The 21,972-nt window shown below is 62.8% G+C and overlaps 3 protein-coding genes across 20 annotated transcripts in view; 2 read left to right on the top strand and 1 right to left on the bottom strand.

Moving 5' to 3' along the window:
• The window catches only part of EP400 (E1A binding protein p400), an 80,608-nt gene extending 77,745 nt beyond the window's left edge, over window positions 1–2,863 (top strand). For all 18 annotated transcript variants that reach the window (XM_037160961.2, XM_037160959.2, XM_037160963.2 and 15 more), the window contains one exon: window positions 403–2,863. In XM_037160961.2, the coding sequence (XP_037016856.2) occupies window positions 403–675 (273 nt within the window). In that variant the 3' untranslated portion in view covers window positions 676–2,863. The remainder of the gene's footprint in view (window positions 1–402) is intronic.
• Window positions 2,864–4,417: 1,554 nt separating this feature from the next.
• On the bottom strand, window positions 4,418–10,985 carry DDX51 (DEAD-box helicase 51). Its single transcript, XM_037160966.2, has 15 exons — window positions 10,653–10,985; window positions 10,409–10,560; window positions 8,482–8,632; window positions 8,225–8,370; window positions 8,071–8,142; window positions 7,873–7,979; window positions 7,658–7,766; window positions 7,418–7,563; window positions 7,107–7,299; window positions 6,919–7,034; window positions 6,721–6,837; window positions 6,452–6,553; window positions 6,267–6,330; window positions 6,055–6,189; window positions 4,418–5,783 (listed from the first exon to the last, which is right to left on the bottom strand). The coding sequence occupies exons 1-15, from the start codon at window positions 10,942–10,944 to the stop codon at window positions 5,757–5,759; spliced, it is 1,929 nt and encodes a 642-aa protein (XP_037016861.2). The 5' UTR covers window positions 10,945–10,985; the 3' UTR covers window positions 4,418–5,756.
• Window positions 10,986–11,008: 23 nt separating this feature from the next.
• On the top strand, window positions 11,009–15,358 carry NOC4L (nucleolar complex associated 4 homolog). The gene is made up of 15 exons (XM_037160967.2): window positions 11,009–11,179; window positions 11,476–11,596; window positions 12,016–12,122; window positions 12,406–12,513; window positions 12,753–12,902; window positions 12,982–13,081; window positions 13,171–13,205; window positions 13,538–13,588; window positions 13,673–13,784; window positions 13,994–14,054; window positions 14,230–14,340; window positions 14,504–14,664; window positions 14,747–14,829; window positions 14,994–15,107; window positions 15,199–15,358. Exons 1-15 carry the CDS (start codon window positions 11,063–11,065, stop codon window positions 15,316–15,318), a joined length of 1,551 nt encoding a protein of 516 aa, XP_037016862.2. The 5' UTR covers window positions 11,009–11,062; the 3' UTR covers window positions 15,319–15,358.
• The last annotated feature ends 6,614 nt before the right edge of the window (window positions 15,359–21,972 follow it).

The raw sequence follows: 21,972 nt of genomic DNA, 5'->3' as shown, positions 1-21,972 counted from the left end.
CTCCACATACATGCATTCCCAGCCCGTGGCTGTCGACCCTCGAACAGCGTGGGTTCGAGCCGCACGGGCCCACCGGCTCTCGGAGCCCACGCACAGGCTCAGGCCTGCGTTGTTCAAGGGGCAGCCGCAGCAGCCCCCCACCGCCGGCCCCCAGGCCCCAGCTCTCGCCTCCTTCCCGGAGGCCTGCAGTTTTAGCCTGAAAGCAACAACCATGTTGTTTCCTCCTCTAGTCTGAGTAGAATCCGGAGGGCGTATTTCGATACGTCCAGCAGTTTTCACATTTCACAAAAGAATCCGTGCCAGTGAGGTTTCTGAAGCCCCCTGCTCACCCCCAGGAGTGTTGCCTGTCCTGTCACGGGACCTGTGTGTTCTAGGCGATGTGTGTTTTCTGTTTTGGCTCAGGCGTCCCCACAGACTGTGACCCTCACCCAGGCGACAGCCACCGGGCAGCAGGTGCAGATGATCCCTGCGGTGACCGCGACCGCGCAGGTGGTGCAGCAGAAACTCATGCAGCAGCAAGTGGTGACGACAGCGGCAGCCCAGCTGCAGGCCCCTGGGGTCCCCAACCCCACACAGGTGCCAGCCAGCGCCGAGAGCCCAAACCAGCAGCCCAAACTGCAGATGAGAGTCCCTGCTGTCCGGTTAAAGACACCCACCAAGCCTCCGTGCCCCTAGCCAGGAAAGCAGCAGCCTCGGGGCGGGCCGCCAAGCGCCCCACCCCCAGCCAGAGCCAGCAGGCTGTACTTCCTGCTGAACCGCGGGCAGTGTCACGCGAGAGGTTCAGCGCCTGCACAGCTGCGGCGAGGTTGCGGGATCCTCGCTGCCCGTGGTGGCCCTCGTGGACTGCCACCTCTTCTGCAGGAGACCTGTTGGAAACACGACGGTGGCGGTCTTGGCCCAGTCACTCCCCTCTGGCCGCTCCCCAGAGCAGCAGGGCTGGGTGTGGGGGCCTTTGGAGGCTGTCGGTGCCTGTGGTTTGCAGGTCACGGGGCCACGTGGAACGTGCAGTGAATTACAGTGACTTCCTGCAGCTAAGATGTTTTGAGAGCATCCACCTCTACTCGGTTCTTGATGCCCAACTGATGCCCACCACGGTCCTGCAAGGAAAGGGGTCATCTGGGGCCTGTCATCTCAGGTTTGAGAGAGCCAGCCTGGCCTCTTCCTGTTCTCTGAAATGTGACTTGTCAGGGCTTTGAAAGGACCACTTGGCGCTGACGCCTGCAGAAGCACACTGGTGACGCGGCTCTGGCCTGCGAGCAGGAAGAGCACGGTGATTGAGCTTCCGTCCAAAGAGCAGCCAGTCTGGCCGGTCCCCAGGTTGCCGGGCCCTTGTGGGCTGCTCCCATCCAGCATACCTGCAACACCTCCCAGCTTTGGAGTCAAGCTTGCACTTGGACTTGGTGCCTGGAAGCAGCTCCTGCAGGTTTGAGGGCTCCTGTCTGGAGCGGTCAGGGCCCAGAGGCCCGGGCTGCTGCGGGTGTGCTGCCCCCTGGGCTGCTCACAGAGCTGAGCCGCCTGCCCCGGCAGGGGGCCTGCCCGGGGCCCGCTCTTGCTCGTGCACCGAGACCCCGACTGCTGCTCAGAGTCGCGTCCAGGAGCAGACGCGCACCCTCGTGAGTCTGTGTAGACTGCCGAGTCACGGGGGCCGTGGTGGGGAGGCCAGGAGGAGGCCCTGTGTCTGTGCCGTCTTGCTTTTTCCACCGTGGTGCGGTGCATATGCTATGGCAGCGGGCTCCACCGGCACCGGGGCCCGGCCACCGAGCAGTCTGTGTGCTGAGGGGGAGTCAGCGTCCCGAGGGCGTTTTCATCTGTGCTTTTCCTCGTTCGGCGACGTGGGCAGTGAGTGACACACAAGTCCCGTGGAGCCGGTGGGCACTTCATCTGTGAGTTCTTGGTGAGAAATGTGGAGAAAAGTGAGAGTCAGTCGTTGAAGAGACAGAGGGGATTCAGCATCTTAGTTAACTGAACGTACAGAAACAGAGCTGCTCACCTGGCCTTTCAGTTCTGGTTCGGTGCAGCCTGGAAGCCCCCCACCCCCGTACCCGGGGACCCCCTGCCCTTCATCCTGTGTGCACAGCTGCCACGCGGGGCCGTCCTGTGAGCACACTTCACCGCACGCCTGTGTGCATCCCTCGTGTCCTTCACGGGGCCTTGGAAGCCCCTCTTCGGGCGATGAGATGCTGATGCGCTTACTTAGACCACCCTCGACACAGCGGCCGTGGTGGGCGTTCCGGTGAACGCTGAGCCTCGCAGGGGCGGGAACCTCCCCAGGCTTCCTGGAGACGGGCTGTGTGCAGCTGCAGCCCCCTCACCACGGGGGGCGGGGTGTTTCCTCCCTCATCCTCGCGATGCAAAGTATGGAACAGGAAGGAGTTTCCTTGGATCGCTGGGCTCAGTGACGTCTGCACGTTGCCACTGACCTGCAGTCGCTCAGGTAGAACCCTCCTTCCGGAACGTTGCTTCCGAGGTCAGGCTTTCCACGCAGAGGAGGGTGTGAGTTCGGGAGAGGGCCGCTGCTGGGACCCGCGCTGCCTGTGCTGCTGGGGAGAGGCCTTCTGAGCACAGAGCAGCAGGGCTGGTCCGGCTCGCACCGCCCTCCCGTGAGGGGCGCGCGCCTCCGGGACGCAGGGGGCGGGTCCACACACGCGCAGACGTGGCGCCTGCGGAGGCGCCCCTCTCGCGTCTCGATTTCTTGTTTAACTGTTGTAACCAGGTAGCTGTCGTGTTTTAAGATAATAAAAACGAAGACTGAAATTGTAAATACTTTGTAAATATAATCATTTGTACTTGAACAGTAGGGTTTCAAAGGGCACTGATATCCCACCACAGAAGAGGCATAATAAACGACCTTTTTATATGTTTCCTTCGTTTTGTTTTTCATAGAACACTAGTTAAAGAAGATGCTAGTTGTGCTTATTTCATTGTGTGGCTTTGGAGGCGGAGGTTTACTTCTCCGGCACCGCCCCACCCCCCAGAGGAATGGGGTGCACCTGCAGACTGGCGGAGGAGAGTCACCCTTCACTTCTGCAGAGACCACGCCCACCGGGCCCCAGAGTTCCAGAGCCACGTGCAGAGGAAGGACCGGGGCATTCAGGTGCCGCCCCCGCTGCTGCCCAGCCCCTTCTTGGCCTGCCACCCCCAGCCGTGGGTCCCCTGGAGGGCCAGGTCCGCCTCTGGTAGCCTCGTGTCTGGATACCCAGCACCTCCAACCTGGCAGCCAGCGGGCCCTGCTCTTCTCCACCTTCCTTTTTACGCCTGCCTGGCCATGTGCGAGGGCCAGCAACAGCACCCGCAGTGCCTTGCTCCCACCCCCTGGCACCTGCACCCAGCGGTCTGTCCTGCTCTTGGGGTCACAGCGGAGCAGGCGGCCCTGCGGCCTCAGCCTGCCAGCCGTGTGTGGGGGGGCCTGGGGCAGGCCTTCCCTGGTGCATGAACGTCTCCGGGGTGTGGGCACCCAGGTGACGGGACTCCGCTGTCTGGCACAGTGGGTCGCACCTCCAACCCTGTGAGTCTCTTGGCCCCTATCCAAGTTCAGGTGAACCCGTTGGTATACCCCACGGGCCGCCAACCACAGCTACCTAGGGGCCTCATGTCGGCCTCCCTGGACTCGAACCTCCTGTCAGGTGTCCAGACAGGCTGTGGCTCAAAGGACTTTGGGAGAGAAGAGGGGACTCCTCTGCCACCCATTCTGGGCAGCAGGTCTGCCCTGCCTTCGGCCCGCATCACTCACACCCAAAGCCAGCTGACCTTCCCGAGGCTGGGTGTGTGGCATGTGTCCCACGGAGTCAAGTGCAGCCACCAAGAGCAGGTTGTGGCCTGGAGTGGGGAGGCCTCGGGTGTGGGGCACTGCCGGGCAGAGCTGCTCGTAGGTGTGCGTGCGTATGCGGAGCCGTGGGAACAGTGGCTGCCCACGGGGAGGTGGGGTGCCCTTGGTAAAGGGGGTGCTTCCTTACGTTTGGTGTAACCTTGTGATTGTTGGAGCAGCTTGCCACCTGCACCGTCTCTTACAACAAGGCGCTAGAGGTCGCCCGTCTGTGGCCTCCCAGCCCCTCAGGAAGCGTGTTTGTGGGCAGGGCCCGCTTCCTCGCCTGATCCTGTGTCGCTCCCGGGTGTGCTCTAGCTCCCAGCACACGGGACAGCCGTCACTGTCCCCCCTTGCAAACTAGCTCTCTGCTTGGCCACATGGCAAAGTGTGTGCTGGCTTCTCCCTTCTCACCGGCACAATGTTCTGGTTCCTCAGCGGCACCAGGTGCCAGACAGTGGGGTTTGTGTGACCTCCCTGGGGCACCGCCGTTCGGTGTCATCTCTGTTCTGTGTGCACTGAAGCACGTTCCATCCATACCAGCTTTATCAAGCGGCAGATCCTTGAAAAGATCAACACTTGGCTCTTTTAAAGAAAATCAGAGCTACTGAGACAGATGGATAAATTACCGGTGTATTCAGCTGTTTACTGGGGACACCCTCCGTGGCAGCTTGCCATCTGGGCCCTGGAACTGTGGGCCGGACAGATGACGAGACACTTCAGAAGCGTGAGTACAGTGACGCCACGGGCGTGGTCCTGGCAGGCAGGCTGGCTGTCACCCTGAGTGACGAGGGGGCTGACGCTGGGCAGACTACATGAGGGACAGTGTTGACAGCTTGCCCTCTGGCCCTGTAGAGAGGAACGCAGCTGCAGGCTGTGGCCACCTCCCTACAGACACTGGGCCAGGGACAGGCTCCAGCCCCCAGCCCAGAGTCCAGACATGGCCCCACTGTCAGGTTCAAGGTCCCGCCCAGCCCAGCCAAGGGAGGTGGCGTGTGGTGAGCAGGGCAAGTTCTGCAGAAGCACAGTGCATCCCAGGGACAGGTGCCAGCAGGGTCCCCGGCCAGGCCAACAGGCCCGGCCAGGGGCCACACACAGAGGCCTCTCTTCCGGCTCCCATGCCCCGCAGGACTCGGGTGCCAGCGCACTGTGCAGCCCCAGCAGAAAGGCCTGTTTTGCCCGAGTGCTGGCGTCTGTCCCACCAGCACCTCTGCCTGGCCAACCAGAAGCCCCAGAATCTGTGAGCAGACCGTCACTCAGCTCGAGTGATGTAGACAGAGAAAAACCCAGTTTGCTCCCATTTTTTGGTTACAGTAAGTGCTGGGGGGAAGCCCTCTCCCGGACAGTGGGTGAGTGCTGCCAAGGCCTGTCTGCAGCCCCCCAGCTGCAGGGGCTCGGGCCTGGCCGTAGGGCCGGCCGGCCTTCTCCACACCCAAGGACGTTTTTTCCATTGCTTTTGGAGAGGGAGGAAGTGAAAGAAAGGGAGGGAAACATCGACTGGCTGCCCCGCCCCCACACACACACACCCGCACCAGGGACTGCGCGCCCACCCGCTGAGCCACACGGGCCAGGGCAGGACCAGGGTGAAGCGAAGCACCGCTGACCATGACACCTGTGACGGTGGAGACGCCTCCCGGTCCGTGGTGCCGAGGCCGGAAGGGCCACCCTCCCGGGGGCAGAACAGGCACACCGACATCTTCGGAAAAGCTAAATCCCCGCCCTCAGCCAAAAACACAGCAGCCACCGTCCTGTCAGTTCTCGGGGAGTGTGAACAATTCGACTGAAGCTGTTTCCAGGAAAAGCGCCCAATCAGAGGTTGGCCTTGTGCGCCCTTGACGGTCCCGGAGGCCAGGCCCGGGCACTGACGAGGGCTCCTCATGTCCCGGGGCCTCTTCCGGGAGGGCGCACGCACCTTGCTGCCGTGGAAGGTCCTGCCCGCCCCTGGAGCCCTGACCTAGGCCGCCTTCTGCCTCTGTTCTTCCTGCGGGAGGAGACGAGGGGCTCAGCTGCAGTCTCCCCTCACTAGTCTGCAGCCCAGCCCGGCCCCCCGCCACCGCCTCGAAGAGGGAGAGGTACCCAGTGCTCACTCAGAAGGCACAGCTCTGGTGCCGAGCTCAGGATCTCCCAACCTCCAGCCAGAAGTTCAAGGGCAAACCGGGACCTTATCTCCCCACTGTCCACCTGTTGTCCAGATGGGAGCAACCTCCAGATGGTTCTTGTGATGTCCCCTAGAACCATCACAAGCTGCTCACCTTGACAGCCGCCTCCAGCTGGGCCAGAGCCTCCTCGTACCGCGGCACCAGGGGCTGTAGGAGCTCGGCGGGGGTGTCGTGCTGCTGCAGCTCGGGGACCCCTGCTTCTGTCAGCATCCGGAGGAACTTCCGCTCCTGGAGGGGGTGTGCCCAGTGGGAAGGGGCTCCCATCGCCGCCCACCCCCACCTCCTACGAGGTCCACTCGCCTGACCTGCACTTTGAGAAGCAACGTGAAGGCCTGTCCGGTTCTCCCAGCACGGGCCGTCCTCCCAACCCTGCAACCAAACGGACACCTCCAGAGCGGCCCCTGCTGCCCTGGGAGGGCCCAACAGAACAGCCAGTTCCCCCCCACCCCCCACGCCAGCCCCGCCCACCAAACCACAGCGCAGCACCCACCGGTGCACGTAGGTCCGCAGGTACTGGGGGGCGTCGTAGTTGACCACCAGCTGCACACCTTGTACGTCGATGCCGCGGGCGGTGGCGTCTGTGCTGATGAGGCTGTCGGGATACGAGGGGCTGTGGGACCAGCCTGAGGGCAGGAGCTGAGATGCCCCCTGCTCCCACCCCACTGGGGACGCTTGCATGGGATGAGGCGGCAAATCTGCTGCAAGTGCCCGGCGGGGCCAGGCAGCCACCTGGAGCCAGCACCCTCCCCGGGCACTCACAGCTGGATCTTTCCCTGTTCAAACTGCTTCAAGATCGTCTTCCTCCAGCCAGGGCCGTAGCGGGAAGAGAATTCAGCCACCGCCACACCCCCGAAAGCCTGGACTAGCAGGAAGAGCCTGCAAGGGAACAGCCGGGTGGGTCGGGGCCGGGGCCCGCCTGCCCCTCACCCCCGCCCGCACCGGCCTGCCCAGTCTCACCTGTGGGCGTTCTCCCGGGAGTTGGTGAAGCACAGGACCCTGGAGAAGCCCAGGTGCAGGGTCAGGTGCAGGATGACCAGCGGCTTGGAGTGCAGGCTACAGGGCACGTAGTGATGCTGTGGGGACAGAGCAGGGTCAGCCCAGCCCCAGGAGCCCGGGCCCCTCCCCAGCCCACACGCCCAGCTCACCGACAGCCCCGAGGGGAAGGTGTACTTCCCGCCTGAGTCCACGTCCGAGGCCCCATCTCCGCAGCCCCCACGAGCTGGCTGAGCGGAGAAGAGCCGGGGCTGGTACAGGCCAAGCTGCTGCAGCTTCTCGGGGTTCTGGGTCAGGGTGGCCGAGAAGAGCAGCTTCTGCAGGGGCATCTGGGGGCAGCAGGTGCTGAAAGGCAGCAGGCACTGAGTGGGCAGCTGCAGCCTGGCCAGCCGCCCCTCTGACCGGCTGGACCGACCTGGCACTCTGCCCGGGGCAGAGCGGGGCCAGGGATGGGGCCAGGTACCTGGCAGCAGTCACGGCCTGGAGCTGCCTTCTCTGGAGCAGAGCACAGGGGTCCTTGGCAGCCTCCCTCGGGAAAGCAGCCGCCACCACCCGTGGGAGCCATGACTGGTGCATGCTGTCTATCATCCGATCAGCCTCGTCTATGACCTGCGGGAGGCAGGAGGCGGGCAGCCCAGGGTCCGGTGGTGAGGTCAGCGTCGGCTCTGAGCTCGGCTTCCCCCTGGGTGGGTGGGCAACCTACCAGGAAGCGTAGTTGCTGGAGGCTGAAGCCGGGGGTCTGGTCGATGTGGTCCACCAGGCGCCCAGGAGTGGCCACCACAATGTCAGCCAGGCAGCGGAAGCCATCGGCCCTGTGGAGCAGAGAGTAGCCCAGCAGGAGCCCTGCACAGACCTCCGTGTGGGGAGCCTGCAGGGCCCGTGCCCAGCCCCCAGAGCGCACAGCCGGGCAGAACCTACGTCTTCCGGACGAGGGTCTCCTGCTCCTTGGCCAGGGACTTCTGCCCCGTGACCAGGGCGACGCGCAGAGGAGTAGCGTCTGTGTAGACGTTGAACACTCTGCTCACCTGAGAGGACAGGTGTCACTGGCCTGACCCGAGAAACCGTGCCAGTGACAGGGACTATGGGGGGACCCCCCCAGGCATGGGCTCCACACACCTGCTGGGCCAGCTCCTTGGTGGGCAACACAATCAGAGCACGGACCTGGCACACGGCTCGACGCAGCAGGGCCTGTGGGAGAAGGAGGGCCTCCGGTGTCGGCAGGGCCAGCTGCCCGCCCGCCAGCCACTCGGAGGGCGGGGCCCTCACTCACCTGTACCACGGGGATGACGAAGGCCAGTGTCTTCCCACTGCCCGTCGGGGCAGAAACACAGAGGTCCCTGGGCTGGTAGCCACCTCTTCCCACCAGGAACCCGTTGGCTGCGCTCTCCAGGAGAGCGGGGATGACCGCTGCCTGGACTAGATTCGGGGAGAGGGGACGTCAGTCAGGCCTGTGCAGGGACACCCACCAGCACGGGGCCCCGGGCCAGTCTGAGGCCTCCAGGCGGGCAGCTCTCCACACAGGGGCACCTGGGAAGTAGGATGAGATGCCATGCGCCTGCAGCTGCTTCTGCAGGTCAGGGTGGACTTCAGGGATGTCCTCAATGGGAACCGTGTCTTCGGTGACATTCCTTCTGACACGGCTTGGCTCGGCTAGCCACTCTGGCAGGAAAGGGTGGACCTGTGGCACAGGGTGAGGGACAGAGGCCAGGTGGCTGCTCCAGAGCCTGCCCAGCACTGGGGAGCAAGGCCACAGAAACCAGGCTGCAGAGGCTGCAGGCAGGAGGCCCAACGAGCCCTCACCTAGTGTCTTGGCCTTCCCGCCACCCCGGCTCCCTCACACCCGCGTCCCACACAGCCGCTCCCCTGGGGTCTTCCCCTCACACCCGCGGCCACACTGCACTGAGCAGACCCTGCAAGACCGCGAGGACAGATGACCACGGTGGCGTTCTGCTAACCAGGGGTCTCCTCAGTCCTAGGGAACTTACCTACCTGAACTAGGACCCGCCCGGCGGGACGAGTCAGTGCCCTAACCCAAGGGTACCAAACGGCCCATGTTAACACTTTCGGTCACTGCGCCTTCAGTGCAGCTCGTGCCTGTGGAACGGTTTGGAAGCAGTGGGACTTCTCCCCATTCCCTGGGCGGGCAGTGCGTAGAGGGCAGCAGACAGGCTGCGGGGCCGTCGGAGGCCACACAGCAACTGACGACAGAAACTCCGGGACACCGGAGCTGCCACCAGGGAGCTGAAGGGGCTCGCGGGCCTGAGGCTGCTGCCGCCCCAGCAGCACTTGGCAGGCAGAGACTGCCCAGACCTGAGAGTGTCCTCGGCTCCCCTCTGTAGCCCTGACACTGCTGCAGGAGAGACGACACGGTGACAACAGGGGACACTGCACCCAGACGACGGGAAGTGGGTCTCACCGCAGGGGCTCAGCTGCCCCCGCTTCAACGGGCGCACAAGCTAGGGCCTGGGGCTCCAAGAAGATGACTTCATGCAGCGAACAGCATTCCTGGAAACCTCCCCTCGCTGTCGTCACAACGGCACAGCAGTCACAACAGCGCCGCCGACATTCTCTGCACCCACAATATAACCCTGGAAAACCTCTCCGTGGGACACTGGGGGGCATTTCCCACCTCCGTGAGGTCCATCTGAGGCACAGAAAGTGGATGTTAACCAAACACCCATCTCCAGGTTTCGAGGATGTTACGACTCATGTGCCCTCTCTGCAGGTTGAGGCTCTCCCCTGAGAGAGACCAACGGCCTACTTCCTCAGGGCCCACGGGTGATCAGAACGGTTGTCAAATGGCTTGTGCCCAAAAGCAGGAAATGAGAAAGAAAAGGGTGTCGAAGCTGCTGTGCAACCTGGTCAGCAACCAAGGGGACCTGGTGAGTTCCCTGGGGCTGGACACCTCCACTTCCCAACAGCCCAACCCCAAAGGTCCGCGAGTGTAGACAGCGGTGCCTGCTCCTGCCGCGTCGTGACAAAAACGCAGAAATGCCAGCTCCCACAGCTCCTGCCTCGGGTGCCTGACGCGCCCGGTGCGCGGCAGACCTTGCCCTGACTCAAAAACCGCTGGGGCACAGCTGCACGCCCCCTCGTCTTCCTGCCTGTATGAGCACCTCTCCCTCTCCAAAGTCCGAGCAACCCTTCAAGACGGCTTGCAATTCCGCGCTCCAACCCGTCCACAGATGGGCAAATGTTTAAAACCTCGCTTCTCACATCTGCAAAGGTTCAAACCTTCTTTTCGTTGACAGAAATATACAACACTTTTAGAACTGAAAGTAAGAACTCTGTTTTTACACAAGTACCCGCACGAAGGGCGGCTCGTTCACCCGCGCAGGTGTCCGCTCACTGCACACCTCGGGAACGCCCACAGGCGCCGGTTCTTCTCCGACTGCCCCATGGAGCCTTGCGGGACTAACAACAGCCCAGCCTCGGCCGCCCCCGGGCCGCTCACCTTCGGCGCCCTGCTCCTCCCGAAGCCGCCCAGCAGCAGGGGATGGGCGGGGGGCCCGGTGGCTTCGTTGGGGGTCCGTACCCCTGGGGCCTTCGGCAGTGCTTCGGCGTCCGCGTCCACGCCGCTCTCCCCCGGAGCCTCCTCGCTGCTCTCTACGGGGAAAACCGGGACGGGCGGCGCGTCAGCCCCACGCGGGCCCGGATCCCAGGTCGCACCTTGCCCCGCCCCGCCGCGCCGAGCCCACCTGCACCCGCCTCCTCGCCGTCCGCTTTCCGTCGCTTGCTCCCTGGCGCGTGCGGGCTTCCCGGCGTCCCACCTCCCCTGCACCTCCGCGGGCGCCGCCGCCGCCGCTTCCCCGGCGCGCCCTCGGTCTGCGCGGCCTCCTCGGGCTCCTGCTGCCGCGGCTGCTGCTGCAGCTGCCGCTCGCGGGCCCGGCGTTGAAGCCGCTCCAGCAGCGCGCGCGCCCGGCCGTCTGCCTCGGCCTCCGCGCCCGCCGCCTCGGGCCCCGGGTACCGCGCGATGTGGAAGAGCGCCATGCCGGCCGCCCCGGGCCCTGCGATCCGCGCGCAGCGATGACGACGAGGCGGGGCCGTGACGTCAGGGCCGCGCCGGAAGGCGGCGCAGAGACGGGCTGTCTGGCGCGTGGGGCAGGGCATGGAGCGGGACACGGGCCCGCGGGGGGCGCGCCGCGCACTAGGCCACCTGCTGGAGGCGGTGCTGGCGAGCCGCGGCGAGGCCAACGCCGTGTTCGACATCCTGGCCGTGCTGCAGGTGAGGCGCGCGGGAGCGCGGGGTCTTAGGTTAGAATGAGGGCCCCGGGCGCGGGCTTGGTGGACCCGCGCCTAGACGTGGGAGATAGACAGTTTGTAAGGCGGCATCTAGGATTTTACTGGGGTTTTTTTCTTGCCTCTCAGGGTCCCGGGGGCGGACGGTTCGATGGGAGGTTCGGCAGAGGCGGGGTGGAGAGTCACGCCAGGGTCAAGTTTGGAGTTAGGTGGGGCTGGAGTGGGGGCGCAGGGAGGCCACAGTTCCCGGCAGGACACGGAGCGGCCGTCGTCTCCTCGCAGTCCGAGGACCCGGAGGAGATTCAGGATGCGGTGCGCGCGTGCAGCCGCCTTTTCGGAGCCTTGCTGGAGCGGGGGGAGCTGTTCGTGGGCCAGCTGCCCCCAGAGGAGGCCGTCATGGCAGGTGAGCGTCTTTGTAGGCACAGGGACCCTTCTCTGGCAAGGTTGGAGAGAAACTTTGTCAACACGGGATGAGCCCCCAAAACCTAATTGCCGGGCGCACGAGGGCATGGGAGAGGGGCAGGGCACAGCTGGTGAACGTTGAACAAAGCTTGAATCCTGTGCACGTTTGCAGTTTGTTTAATGTTCATTGTCAGTACTAAGTGAAGCTGGTGTTATGCCTTCTGAGTCTTGGGACGTTCTGGTTTTCCGGAAAAGTGAGGGGAGGGGATGGGGTCCCTGCCCTTGAGGTAGGCACTGCTCTCCCTGGCTGGGGGAACTGCTGGCCCCACCCCAAATCTGGGGCCAAGGTTTCCAGTCATTTCCCTAGTTGGGCTGAGCAGTGGGCACCAATGTGGGCTGACCACCGCCCCCCACTGGCAGGGTCCCAGGGGGCCACTCGGAAGTACAAGGTGTGGATGAGACACCGATACCAGAGCTGCTGCAACCGCCTAGCGGAGCTCCTGGCCCACCCCTCATTTCAGGTCAAGGTGAGTCTTGGGGTCCCAGACCATGCCCTGTCTTGTCCATTCCCTGAACCCCGAGCTCCCCCACACAGCAGAGTCCTGCGCTGCAGGCCCTCACCTGTCTGCATGAGGACGCTCTTTTTTCCATTGGACAGTTTTGTGCGGGTGGCTGTGGCCCGCCTCCAACTCTTCCCTCATGGCGTTAGGCACCTGGGCCTAACGCTAGGGGCGCTTTATGGGCCAGTCTGCCCCGGGGGCGGGGGTGGACATGTTGGACAGCACGGCCACTCTGCTGCCCTCTTTCCAGGAGCTGGCCCTCAGCACACTCATGAAGTTTGTGCAGCTGGAAGGTGCGCATCCCCTGGAGAAACCCAAGTGGGAGGGCAGCTACCTGTTCCCCCGCCAGCTCTTGAAGGTGAGGGTGCAGGGCCTCAGATGTCTCTGAGGGCCCAACAGATGTCTCTGACCCCAAGCTGGGATGGCCAGCCGTCAGGTGCCACGCTCTGCTGCATCCAGCCCATGGGAGGAGCAGACCGCCAGCTGGGGGCTTTCTTGGGGTGGTCCGGTGTTGGTGGGGCTGCAGCGCGAGCTCGGCCCTGGGCTGGCCGGTCCTACAGTGGAGAGGCGCTCACCTGCCCGCCCGCCCTGGCCCAGGCAGTGGTGGAAGGCCTGCTCTCCCTGGAGGAGGACCGCTCCCTGCTCCTCTCCCAGTTCCGGGAGTACCTGGAGCATGACGACATCCGCTACCACGTGATGCAGGCGGCCACAGACACTGTGGCCCGGGTCGCCAGCGGGCACCCAGAGGTGAGCTGGCTGGGCCCCACATCTGGGGAGGAAAGGGGGGTATGTCGGAGCCCTGGTGCTCAGGCCAGGCCTCTTGCAGGTGCCCCTCGCCTTCTGGAACAACGCTTTCACGCTGCTGTCTGCCGTGAGCCTGCCTCTGCAGGAGAGCGGCCTCGCTAACGTCTATGTGAAGCGCACAGGTGGGCGTCCTGGGCGGGCAGGCGGGGCGCCGGGGCCTGGCACCCTGGCAGCCCCGCTGCCCATCACTTCCCTCCCGGCTTCCTTGCAGAGCTGTCGGACAAGTGGAAGGTCACACACCTCAAGGTGAGACGGCGTGGAGGAGCCGTGGCCTCCCCGGGAGCGAGTCCTGTCCTGGGCATTGCCTCCCCCCAGGTTCAGGCAGCGTGTGTGGGGACAAAAGGGGTTGGGAAGAAGGCCAGTCAGTGTCCTTGCTGAGGGGTGGCGGGCGCAGCGCCTGTCTGCTCTGGGGGAGGCTTGCAGGAGGCAGGGTGTCTCTCCTCCTCTCAGCAGCGTCCTGAGTTCCAGTCCCGGGCGCTCCGACCTCCCAGCGGCGGTGGGAAGCAGGCAGGGTGGGGCGGGAAGGATGGGGAGGGGCCTGGCGGGCAGTGCTACAGCCCAGACCCCCACCCCCACAGGAGCACAGGAGGGCCTTCCAGGCCATGTGGCTCGGCTTCCTCAAGCACAAGGTAGGGCCTGGCAGGAAGCGGGCTCCCGGGTCGGGCCCCTGGCCTGAGTGGGGTGCGCCCTGACCTGTGCCCCAACCCCAACAGCTGCCCCTCAGCCTCTACAAGAGGGTGCTGGTGATCGTGCACGACTCCATCCTGCCGCACCTGGCCCAGCCCAGCCTCCTCATCGACTTCCTCACCCGCGCCTATGACGTCGGTGAGCAGGGGGCCCCGGAGGCGCCCTGACCTGGAGGCCTGACCACGGGCCTGCCTGAGTCGCCTTCCCTGCCCTCGGCTGGATGGAGGCGACCGGGCCTGTGGGCAGGCGGCTCCCCTAGCGTCCGGCTTTTCTGGACCTGTCCCTGTCCCTGTCCCTGGTCGGGTGCCGGTGAAGCTGGGGCTGCATGGCCTGGTGTCTGTCTGCAGGGGGCGCCATCAGTCTCCTGGCGTTGAACGGACTTTTTATCCTGATTCACAAGCACAACCTGTGAGTGTCAGCCCCGGGGTGTGCAGGCCTCTCCCTGCCCCTGGCTGGGCCCCTGCTCTGCCCCTGGGCGCAGGGGCTGAGGTTCCCTGGGGCCCTGCTGCCTGCTTGCTCTGTGCTCTCACCCCCACGTGGCTGTCCCCCCACTGCCTTTCCCTCATTCACCCTACACCTGCAGGGAGTACCCCGACTTTTACCGGAAGCTCTATGGCCTCTTGGACCCATCCATCTTCCACGTCAAGTACCGGGCGCGCTTTTTCCACCTGGCCGACCTCTTTCTGTCGTCCTCGTGAGTGTTCGGGGGGTTGGGGACAGGGTTCCCGGCCTCCCCCCACGGCCACAGGACCTCCTGGCCCTGCCCGGACCGCAGTCTGCCCCACAGGGCTGTGCACAGGCCTGGGAGGGGCTGGTGTGCAGGGTGGGGGGGGTCTCACGCCCACCTTCCTGCCCAGCCACCTGCCCGCCTACCTGGTGGCTGCCTTCGCCAAGCGCCTGGCCTGCCTGGCCCTGACGGCGCCGCCCGAGGCCCTGCTCCTGGTGCTGCCGTTCATCTGCAACCTGCTGCGCAGACACCCAGCCTGCCGCGTCCTGGTGCACCGGCCCCAGGGCCCTGGTGAGTGCCCTGACCCTGGGGGCTGTCCCGCCGGGCGGGCGTTGGGGGCAGGTGGTGGAACAGGTCTGGGTCTCATCCGCAGAGCTGGACACCGACCCCTACGACCCTGACGAGGAGGACCCGGCCAAAAGCCGAGCCCTGGAGAGCTCGCTGTGGGAGCTGAAGGTGAGGCACCAGCCCGGCCTGCCCCCTGGAACTGCCACCCGCCCGCTGTTCCCTGTCTTCCTGGGAGAACCCAGGCCTCTGCCTGGAGAGGCCGTTCTGTCCCCCCACGGGCTGTCATGGGGTGGGGCAGCCCTGGGGGTTGCTGACGCCCACACGCCCCCCAGGCCCTGCAGCGGCATTACCACCCCGAGGTGTCCAAGGCCGCCAGCGTCATCAACCAGGCGCTGTCTGTGCCCGAGGTCAGCATCGCGCCCCTCCTGGAGCTCACGGCATATGAGGTGGGGCTCAGGGCTGGGTTGTGGGGGGAGGGGCCGGGGCACTGGGCACTCCCCAGTGCCAGAGCATCTGTCCACCTGTCTGTCCTTGCAGATGTTCGAGCGGGATCTGAAAAAGAAGGGGCCTGAGGCGGTGCCACTGGAGTTCATCCCGGTGCAGGGCCTGCTGGGCCGGCCGGATGACCTCTGCGCCCAGCACTTCACTCTCAGCTGATCCTGGTGCCCCGTCCCCCAATAAACGGTTTTGTGGGAGAGCGACTCTCAGGTTGTGGGCGGGCGGCAGGGCCTGTTGCCTTCCTTAGGGGCTGTGCCCTCACCTGCGCCTGCCGTCCTTGCCCTGTCACCGCCCCACCCCACCCCCTGCCCCTGCACCTGGCCTCCCTTGGAAAGAGCTCCCCAGGCCCCTCCCTTCTCTGCAGCCTGGCAGGGAGGCCACCATGGGTCTTGGGCCAAGGGGCAGTCAGGATGACCAGCCTCTCGTGCCCACTGGCAGGTAGTGTGGGTGGCCAGGGGCACCAAATGGGTCCTTGGTCTCCAGAGCCAATGGTGCAGCCCTGACTCAGGGTCCTCCAGGTGGCCCCACCACGGGGGCAGGTCCCCAGGCGGCCTGGCCGTCCCTGTGTGCCTCCAGTGCAGCAGTGGTGTCTTCCTGCTGCCACCGATCTGGGCACCCATCCATGGACCAGCCGCCGTGTCAAATGCTGTGTCTCCCCCACTTAACCCTGACATGGATCTGTCGTCCCTCTGACACCAAAGAAGGGGCAGCAGCCTGACAAACAGACCCCACGTCCGCTGCCCAGCGCTGGAGTCTGGGATCCACCACATGGTGAAAGCACCCATGTGGTGTGTGCTCTCAGCTGGGCCCCTGCGGCGGGTCCTGCTCTCTGCTCAGCAACACTCCAGGGGCCCGAGACGGAGACCCCTTCCTGTGCCCTGGTGCGTCCCTCCTGACCGGTGCTCACTGGTCACCTGCTGGTGTGCAGGGGACTGTCAGTCAGGTCCCCCTGTCCGTGCACAGTGCGTCCTCTGCACGGGGCCTCCCTCCCTCCGCCTGGTGCCAGGGCTTCCGCTCGGAGCTGTGGGGCTCCGGGTGATTAAGTCACAGTCACGTGTGTAATGAGCATCTGCCGAGATGTGGAGAACGCACCAGCGATAAGGGATTATTGCTTGACGCCCAAGCATTTAATTGGTATTTAGCGAATTAGCTGCAGACAATTAGCTGTTGGGAGGCGCGTTCCCTGCAGCGTCTGTGGAGCAGCGGTGGGCCATCACCGCGGCGGGAAGGGTGCGGTACCTGGGGCCTCCGAGGCCAGCAGGGGGCGCTCCTCTCCTTGCTCAGGAAGCCGTGTGGCCCCCGTGGGCAGGTGGGAGGCATGTACATGCCTTGGAATCTATTTTTCCTGGGAACTTTCTTAGGTGAGTCTGGCAGTGCGACCATGGAGGTGGCTGGGGACCCTGGTGGGTGGGGTGGGCCGGGGCTGCGGGAAGGCCTCAGCCGCACGTTCACACGTGCCAGCGCCTGAACTTGCCTGGCTTCTATGGCAGCAGCTCCCGAGAGCAGGGCGCGTGCGGGCCTGACCCACAGACCCCAGCCCTCTGGTCAGTGCCGCGGGGAGCCGTTGCTGGGGCTGCGTGCGCACTCAGCCAGGCCTCTGGTGGGGACGGAGTGGCCCTGGCGGCTTTGAGGTCCTGTGCCTTCTCTGTAGGCAGGTCTCAGAGGGGACACGTGGTGGCCTGAGGCAGTGCCTGGGGTGGGGTGGAGACAAGCCAGCCTCACGTTTCATTCGAGCCCTGGGTCCAGCTGTGCCTGAAGCGAGACCCAGTCTCCTTCTGAGAAATCTCGTGAAAATGCGCCAGTTCTGCAGTTCAGGGGCCCTGAGGCTCCTTCGGCTCAGTGGTTTGCTTGGAGAAACTGGTCCCCAGTGAGCAGGTGTGGCCCAGTTATGGTCTCTTGTCCCCGAAGGGCTCAGGACAGGCCTGTCTACAACAGAGGTCCAGACCACCACCCTCCCATCCATTCATGCCGGCCCTTGGTCCCAGGTGTCCCTGGTGCTGGCTATGGGCAGCCTGGGCGGAGATATGGCAGGCAGGTATGTGGGCTCTGCACCCCGACTTCCTGCTCTCACTTCACCACTCTGCTTTGGCCCAGTGTAAAGTGGGTCAGAGGCAGCTCCACCCACAGGTCTCTGTGATAGTGGGGCCAGCACTGAGGTGGAGTCGGACAGACAGGGTCCTGAGTGGAGGGAAGGGGACTGTTGGCTTGCCGCAGGGAGCCCCACACAGAGCTGCCCCTTTACAGGGGTCTTCCCTTCAGGCAGGAGGTGATCAGCTGAGCTGGTGACCTTGATCACCTGGGGGGGCTAGCGGGGGACAGGGGTCCTTCATAAATGTCCTTCCTGTCTGGCCAGGACTCCCTGCACAGAGGACAGTGATGCCTCTGAGCCCCTGCCACAGTCTGGCCTCAGGAGGGTCATAGGCTTGTCACATGAAAATGGCAGCCTGGCCTTTGTGCCTGATGGGCCACCTTCACCTCGATTCTTCCCCAGCCCGGGGAGTCCTGTCTCCACGAGTGGCTGTTCTCATAAGACCCTCAAGGTTGCAGGTGGAGCTGCTGTGAAGGACCCGTCTCCAGGGCGGCAAGTCCAGCTCAGGCGGAGTCGGGGCGTCTCCCCTGGCCCTTCCTCAGACAGAAGGTGGGAGACCGGGATTCTTCCAGAAAAGTGGCGCCGCCCACTGAGAACTGCCTCCTGGTGGTCTGTGGGAACCGCAGGCCCTGGGGGCGGCCAATGGGTTCATGTAGCAGAGCTTTGGAGCTGCAGGGACCATGGCTCAGGAGAGCATTTTGGGTGCAGGGCACCCGCCATCCTTGGAGAAGCTGCCACGTGGTTCTCAGGCTGATTTCCAGGATCAGGTTTCCTGAGCGAGTGGCTGTCATTCTTGCGGATGCCTGTGTGTCCTTCAGTGCAGCCAGGGCCTGAGGTTTCCCGGAACCGCTCAGCATGGGCCAGAGAGCCTGTGGCCTCTGCTCTTGGTTGAGCACAGTCAGGAGGAACTGAGGCGGAGGCAGGTGTCTCGGGTCTCTGTGGGAAGAAGGAAGTTCCCAGGCCCATGTGCTGGAAACCCCGGCTCCGACCGCACAAGCTGCCGGGGCATCTGCTGGGCCAGGTTGCCGGCCCCTCCGCCCCTCGCCCAGCCACCTGCTGCTGCCAAGTCTGGGCCTCTGCCGTCCGCTGGCAGGGGCTGGCTTGGCTGGGGACGGAAGTTTGATGGAGAAAGTTATTAAGAGGCATTGCTCTGTCTAGAGGCTGGTGTTGGGCAGGCATGGACTTGCTCTTTCTGTAAATAGGGGCCTTTCCTAAAAAAATTACAGCTCGTTGTCTCGGGGTGGACAGGAAATTAAATCAGGGTGTTGGAGGGGGCTGGCGGGGGGAAGGAGGGCTGGACCACCGTCCAGCTGGAGAGGACCACCCGACAGCAGTCTGCCTGCCTGCACGTGAGGGGGGCCACGGGAGACCCGGGAGCTGGGACCGGTGGCTTTAGCTTGTCACAACCCCTCCGTCTGCCTCCAGGAGCAAAGCGGGCCTGACAGTAACTATAGAAATTACAATTATAACTATTTTATGTGGATAACACTGTGTTATATAATTATTGATTATAAGTATGTAACTAATATGAATAGTTATAGTTATGAATTACAGTTATTACTTATAATAATTATATAATTAATAGATTGCTTATTTAAATGATTAAATAAAATTATGGGTACAGTGACTATAGATAGTAATTACAAATGTGGGAAGTAGAACATCACTTTCTTATTGTGGGCAGAACACCTAGGGTGTGAAACGTGTTCTCAGACTCGCTGCTGATACGTAATCCCTGGTGTTCAGATACATTTGCTTTTAAACCTTTTGCCTTGTCAACAAGGGGTCGCTGCCACCAACCCAGTGCAACAAGAGTCTCCAATCCAGGGCTCAGGAGAAGGAGATATTTTATGGAGGCAAATAGCTTGCAAGAGGGCATATGTGGCCTCTGTGCTTTCCGGAGACAAAGGGGAAGTGGGCTCGAATAAAGAAAGTGCCCACCCTGGCCCCTAAATGGTCCATTTCTATGCAAATGAAGAATCCACATTCGCACAGTCTGATTGGTCCAGGTAGCACTGCCTGATGGTTATGGAGCTTCTCGGATTGGTCAGTAAAGTTGCAAATGAGGATATAGCTGCATGACTCCGATTGGACAGGGCAGGTCTCAGCCCGTTGATTGAATGTGATTCCAGGAGCTCCTTTATAAGGGTCGGTGCACTGCAGTCAGGATCCTGGGAGCTGCCTGGCTTTTCCCTGAAACACAGCGTGTGTATGTGTGTATATGTGTGTACACACGTGTATGTGAGAGAGGGGCCTCTGTTGGCAACAGCTGCTGGACCCTGGTTGTGAGTTTGGGCCCTGCAGAGTCCTCCCTTGGCAGGTGTATCTTTCTTGGAGTCGACAGCACACAAACACATTTTATTTACTAACCAGAATTATACTCTGGGCATGTTTTAAACAAAATCTTCCTTTTGGGGAACATAATTTACATATAATAAAATGTGCATTTAAAACGTGTTTTCTTTTTTTTTTTTTTTGACATTTTCATTTCAAAATAATTTGAGTGGCAAAAAGGAAAAAGATGCAAAAGCAGAGTGCAGAAGTCCCGTGTGCCGCCTCCCGCACCACACGGATCCTCTGAGCTGGTTTTCCCGTCTGCTGTGAAGTTTTCTTTTTCAGGGACACCAAATGATCTTTACGCTGACTCATCTTCCTGTGGAATCTGAGTAATTCATCTTCATTCTGTTGCTTCTTTTTGAGTATTTCTCCTAAATCTCCAGTCACTGTGGGATCTGCAGCTGTGCTCCTGCGTCAGCCGCGTGGTCCTTGGCTGGGCTCCTACTGTTCTCCGCTCCGTGTTTACTCTTCACTCCCTGTGGTGTTGCCCGGAGCCTCCCTTTGTCTCTTTAGCTCTGGGATCCCAGTTTTCACCTCCTTCTTTAGTCGTGGGTCTCATCTCCAAATTCCTCTTTAGAACGCTGTCTTCTTCAGTCCTTCTAACGTAAGATGCTCTCCCAGGACATTCCGATTCTTTGGGTTGTTTTCTTCCAGAATGTTTTCCACTTGTCCTTTCCCCCTCCATCCCTGGGTCTTTTCTTCCCCCAGCCCGCACAGCCCTGCAGAGACACAGAGGAGCCAGCTGGCCCGAGAGGACATGTCCATTCCCGCGGGGCCTGGGAGCAGGTCTGGCCACCATGGCTTGAGGACCACGCACTTGGACACGTGAAGGCCGGTTCTGAGGTCAGAAAAGAGATGGCTGAGAGTCCAAGCAGCCGTGACCTGCAGGGAGAAAGGGGCCGGGCGCTGAAATCCATCACTGCCAAGCCCCGTGACGTGTCTGGCTAAACTGCATGGAAATAGCAAAAGGCTGCTGTGTGGTGGGCCCACCGGCCATCCCTGAGTCCCTGGAGAAGGATGGCCGTCAGTTTGCATTAGCACTGATTTCATTTTGCAGTGACCGTTGGGGCTTTGAAGAACAAGAAGAAGAACACATGAGGCCCTCACCTCATTGATCCCTGAGCAGTTAACTGCCTCACTGACCAGGAGTCCGTTTAATTAACTGGGGCGTCTGAGGCAGCAGCTCTTACCAGCGTGAGGAGGTGACTCACCTCAGGCCCCACGACCCAGTTCGCCCAGTGCAACTTCTCCGGGGGCGTCTGGGGCTCTTTGAGTTTGGGGGCTCACACTCCAGCGGCCCGGCCTCCGTGGGCGGCATTCAGCCACTGCCTGCTCTTGCTGCTCCGCTGGGATCCCAAGCTCCGGCAGCTTCTGGCCCCACTCACAGCAGGGCGACCACTCGTGCAGGAGCCCGGGTGCTCCGAGTGGCTCTGAGCTTTCAGGCCCCTTCCTCTGAGTGGCAGGGAGTCATCTGAGCCAATGCTGCAGGGGGCTCCGGTCGCCTTCCCCAGGCCCGGGTCCCAGGCCTCACAGGGGGAAAACGGCAGGAAGATGCCTGCTCCCCGCACGGTCACCTCCCTCCCAAGTGCGCAGGACAGTGAGGGTCCGGGCTGTGGCATCCACATGGCCTTTCCCCTCTGTCCCTGCGGTTGGGCCAGGGACCCCAGGACGGGGAGGGCGCCGGGGTGGAAGGGGTCCTCAGACCCCAGGCCCCCCATCCCTTGCAGGCCAGCCCCTGGCTCGGTGCCCAGGGACAGCCACGTGGGGGCTGCTCTGGGTTCTCAGAAGACTCTTCCTCGTGTCCGTTGGGTCCCCGGCCAGGGGCTGCCTCTCCCACCTGCACCAGGTGTCGGGGCCGCCCTGCCCCTTTCTTGCTCCCGGAACCCCCTCCCCGTGGGATCTGTTCGCCCAGACTGAGTGGGGAAGGAAGCTTCGCTGCAGCGGGGGCCGTTTTCATTACAATTAAATCCCGCACCCCATGGTCTCCAGCAGGAGCAGAGCAGAGTGAGGGGAGGGCAGGGCCTGCTGCCCTTCCGTCCGGAGCGGGTGCTTGGCTCCTTCCTGCCTCTCCCAGGCCCCGGCGGTCAGGGCCGCTTGCCAACGAGCTGCTTTAAACAAACACCATGGATGTCTCTGCATTTGTCAACTTATGATCAGATTAAGGAAAGGCACGAGCCTGCGGCGAACTTTCATTAAATTCTATTTGCTTGTGTCCTGGCCATTTATAACACTGCCCTTGTTTAAAAATGAAAAAAAAAACAACCCATACTTGGCAGCCAGGCAGAGTGGAAGGAGCACAGGCTTGGGGGTCAGACAGACCCCAATGTGAGCCCCCTGCCCAGCCTCACTCAGAACATGCGGATGAAACTTGGGCAGAGGAGCCCTGG

Source organism: Artibeus jamaicensis, unplaced genomic scaffold, assembly GCF_021234435.1.
Source record: "Artibeus jamaicensis isolate MK-2021 breed Jamaican fruit bat unplaced genomic scaffold, CSHL_Jam_final contig_525, whole genome shotgun sequence".
NCBI classification, from domain to species: Eukaryota; Metazoa; Chordata; class Mammalia; order Chiroptera; family Phyllostomidae; genus Artibeus; species Artibeus jamaicensis.
This window is presented reverse-complemented; position numbering and strand designations above follow the sequence as displayed.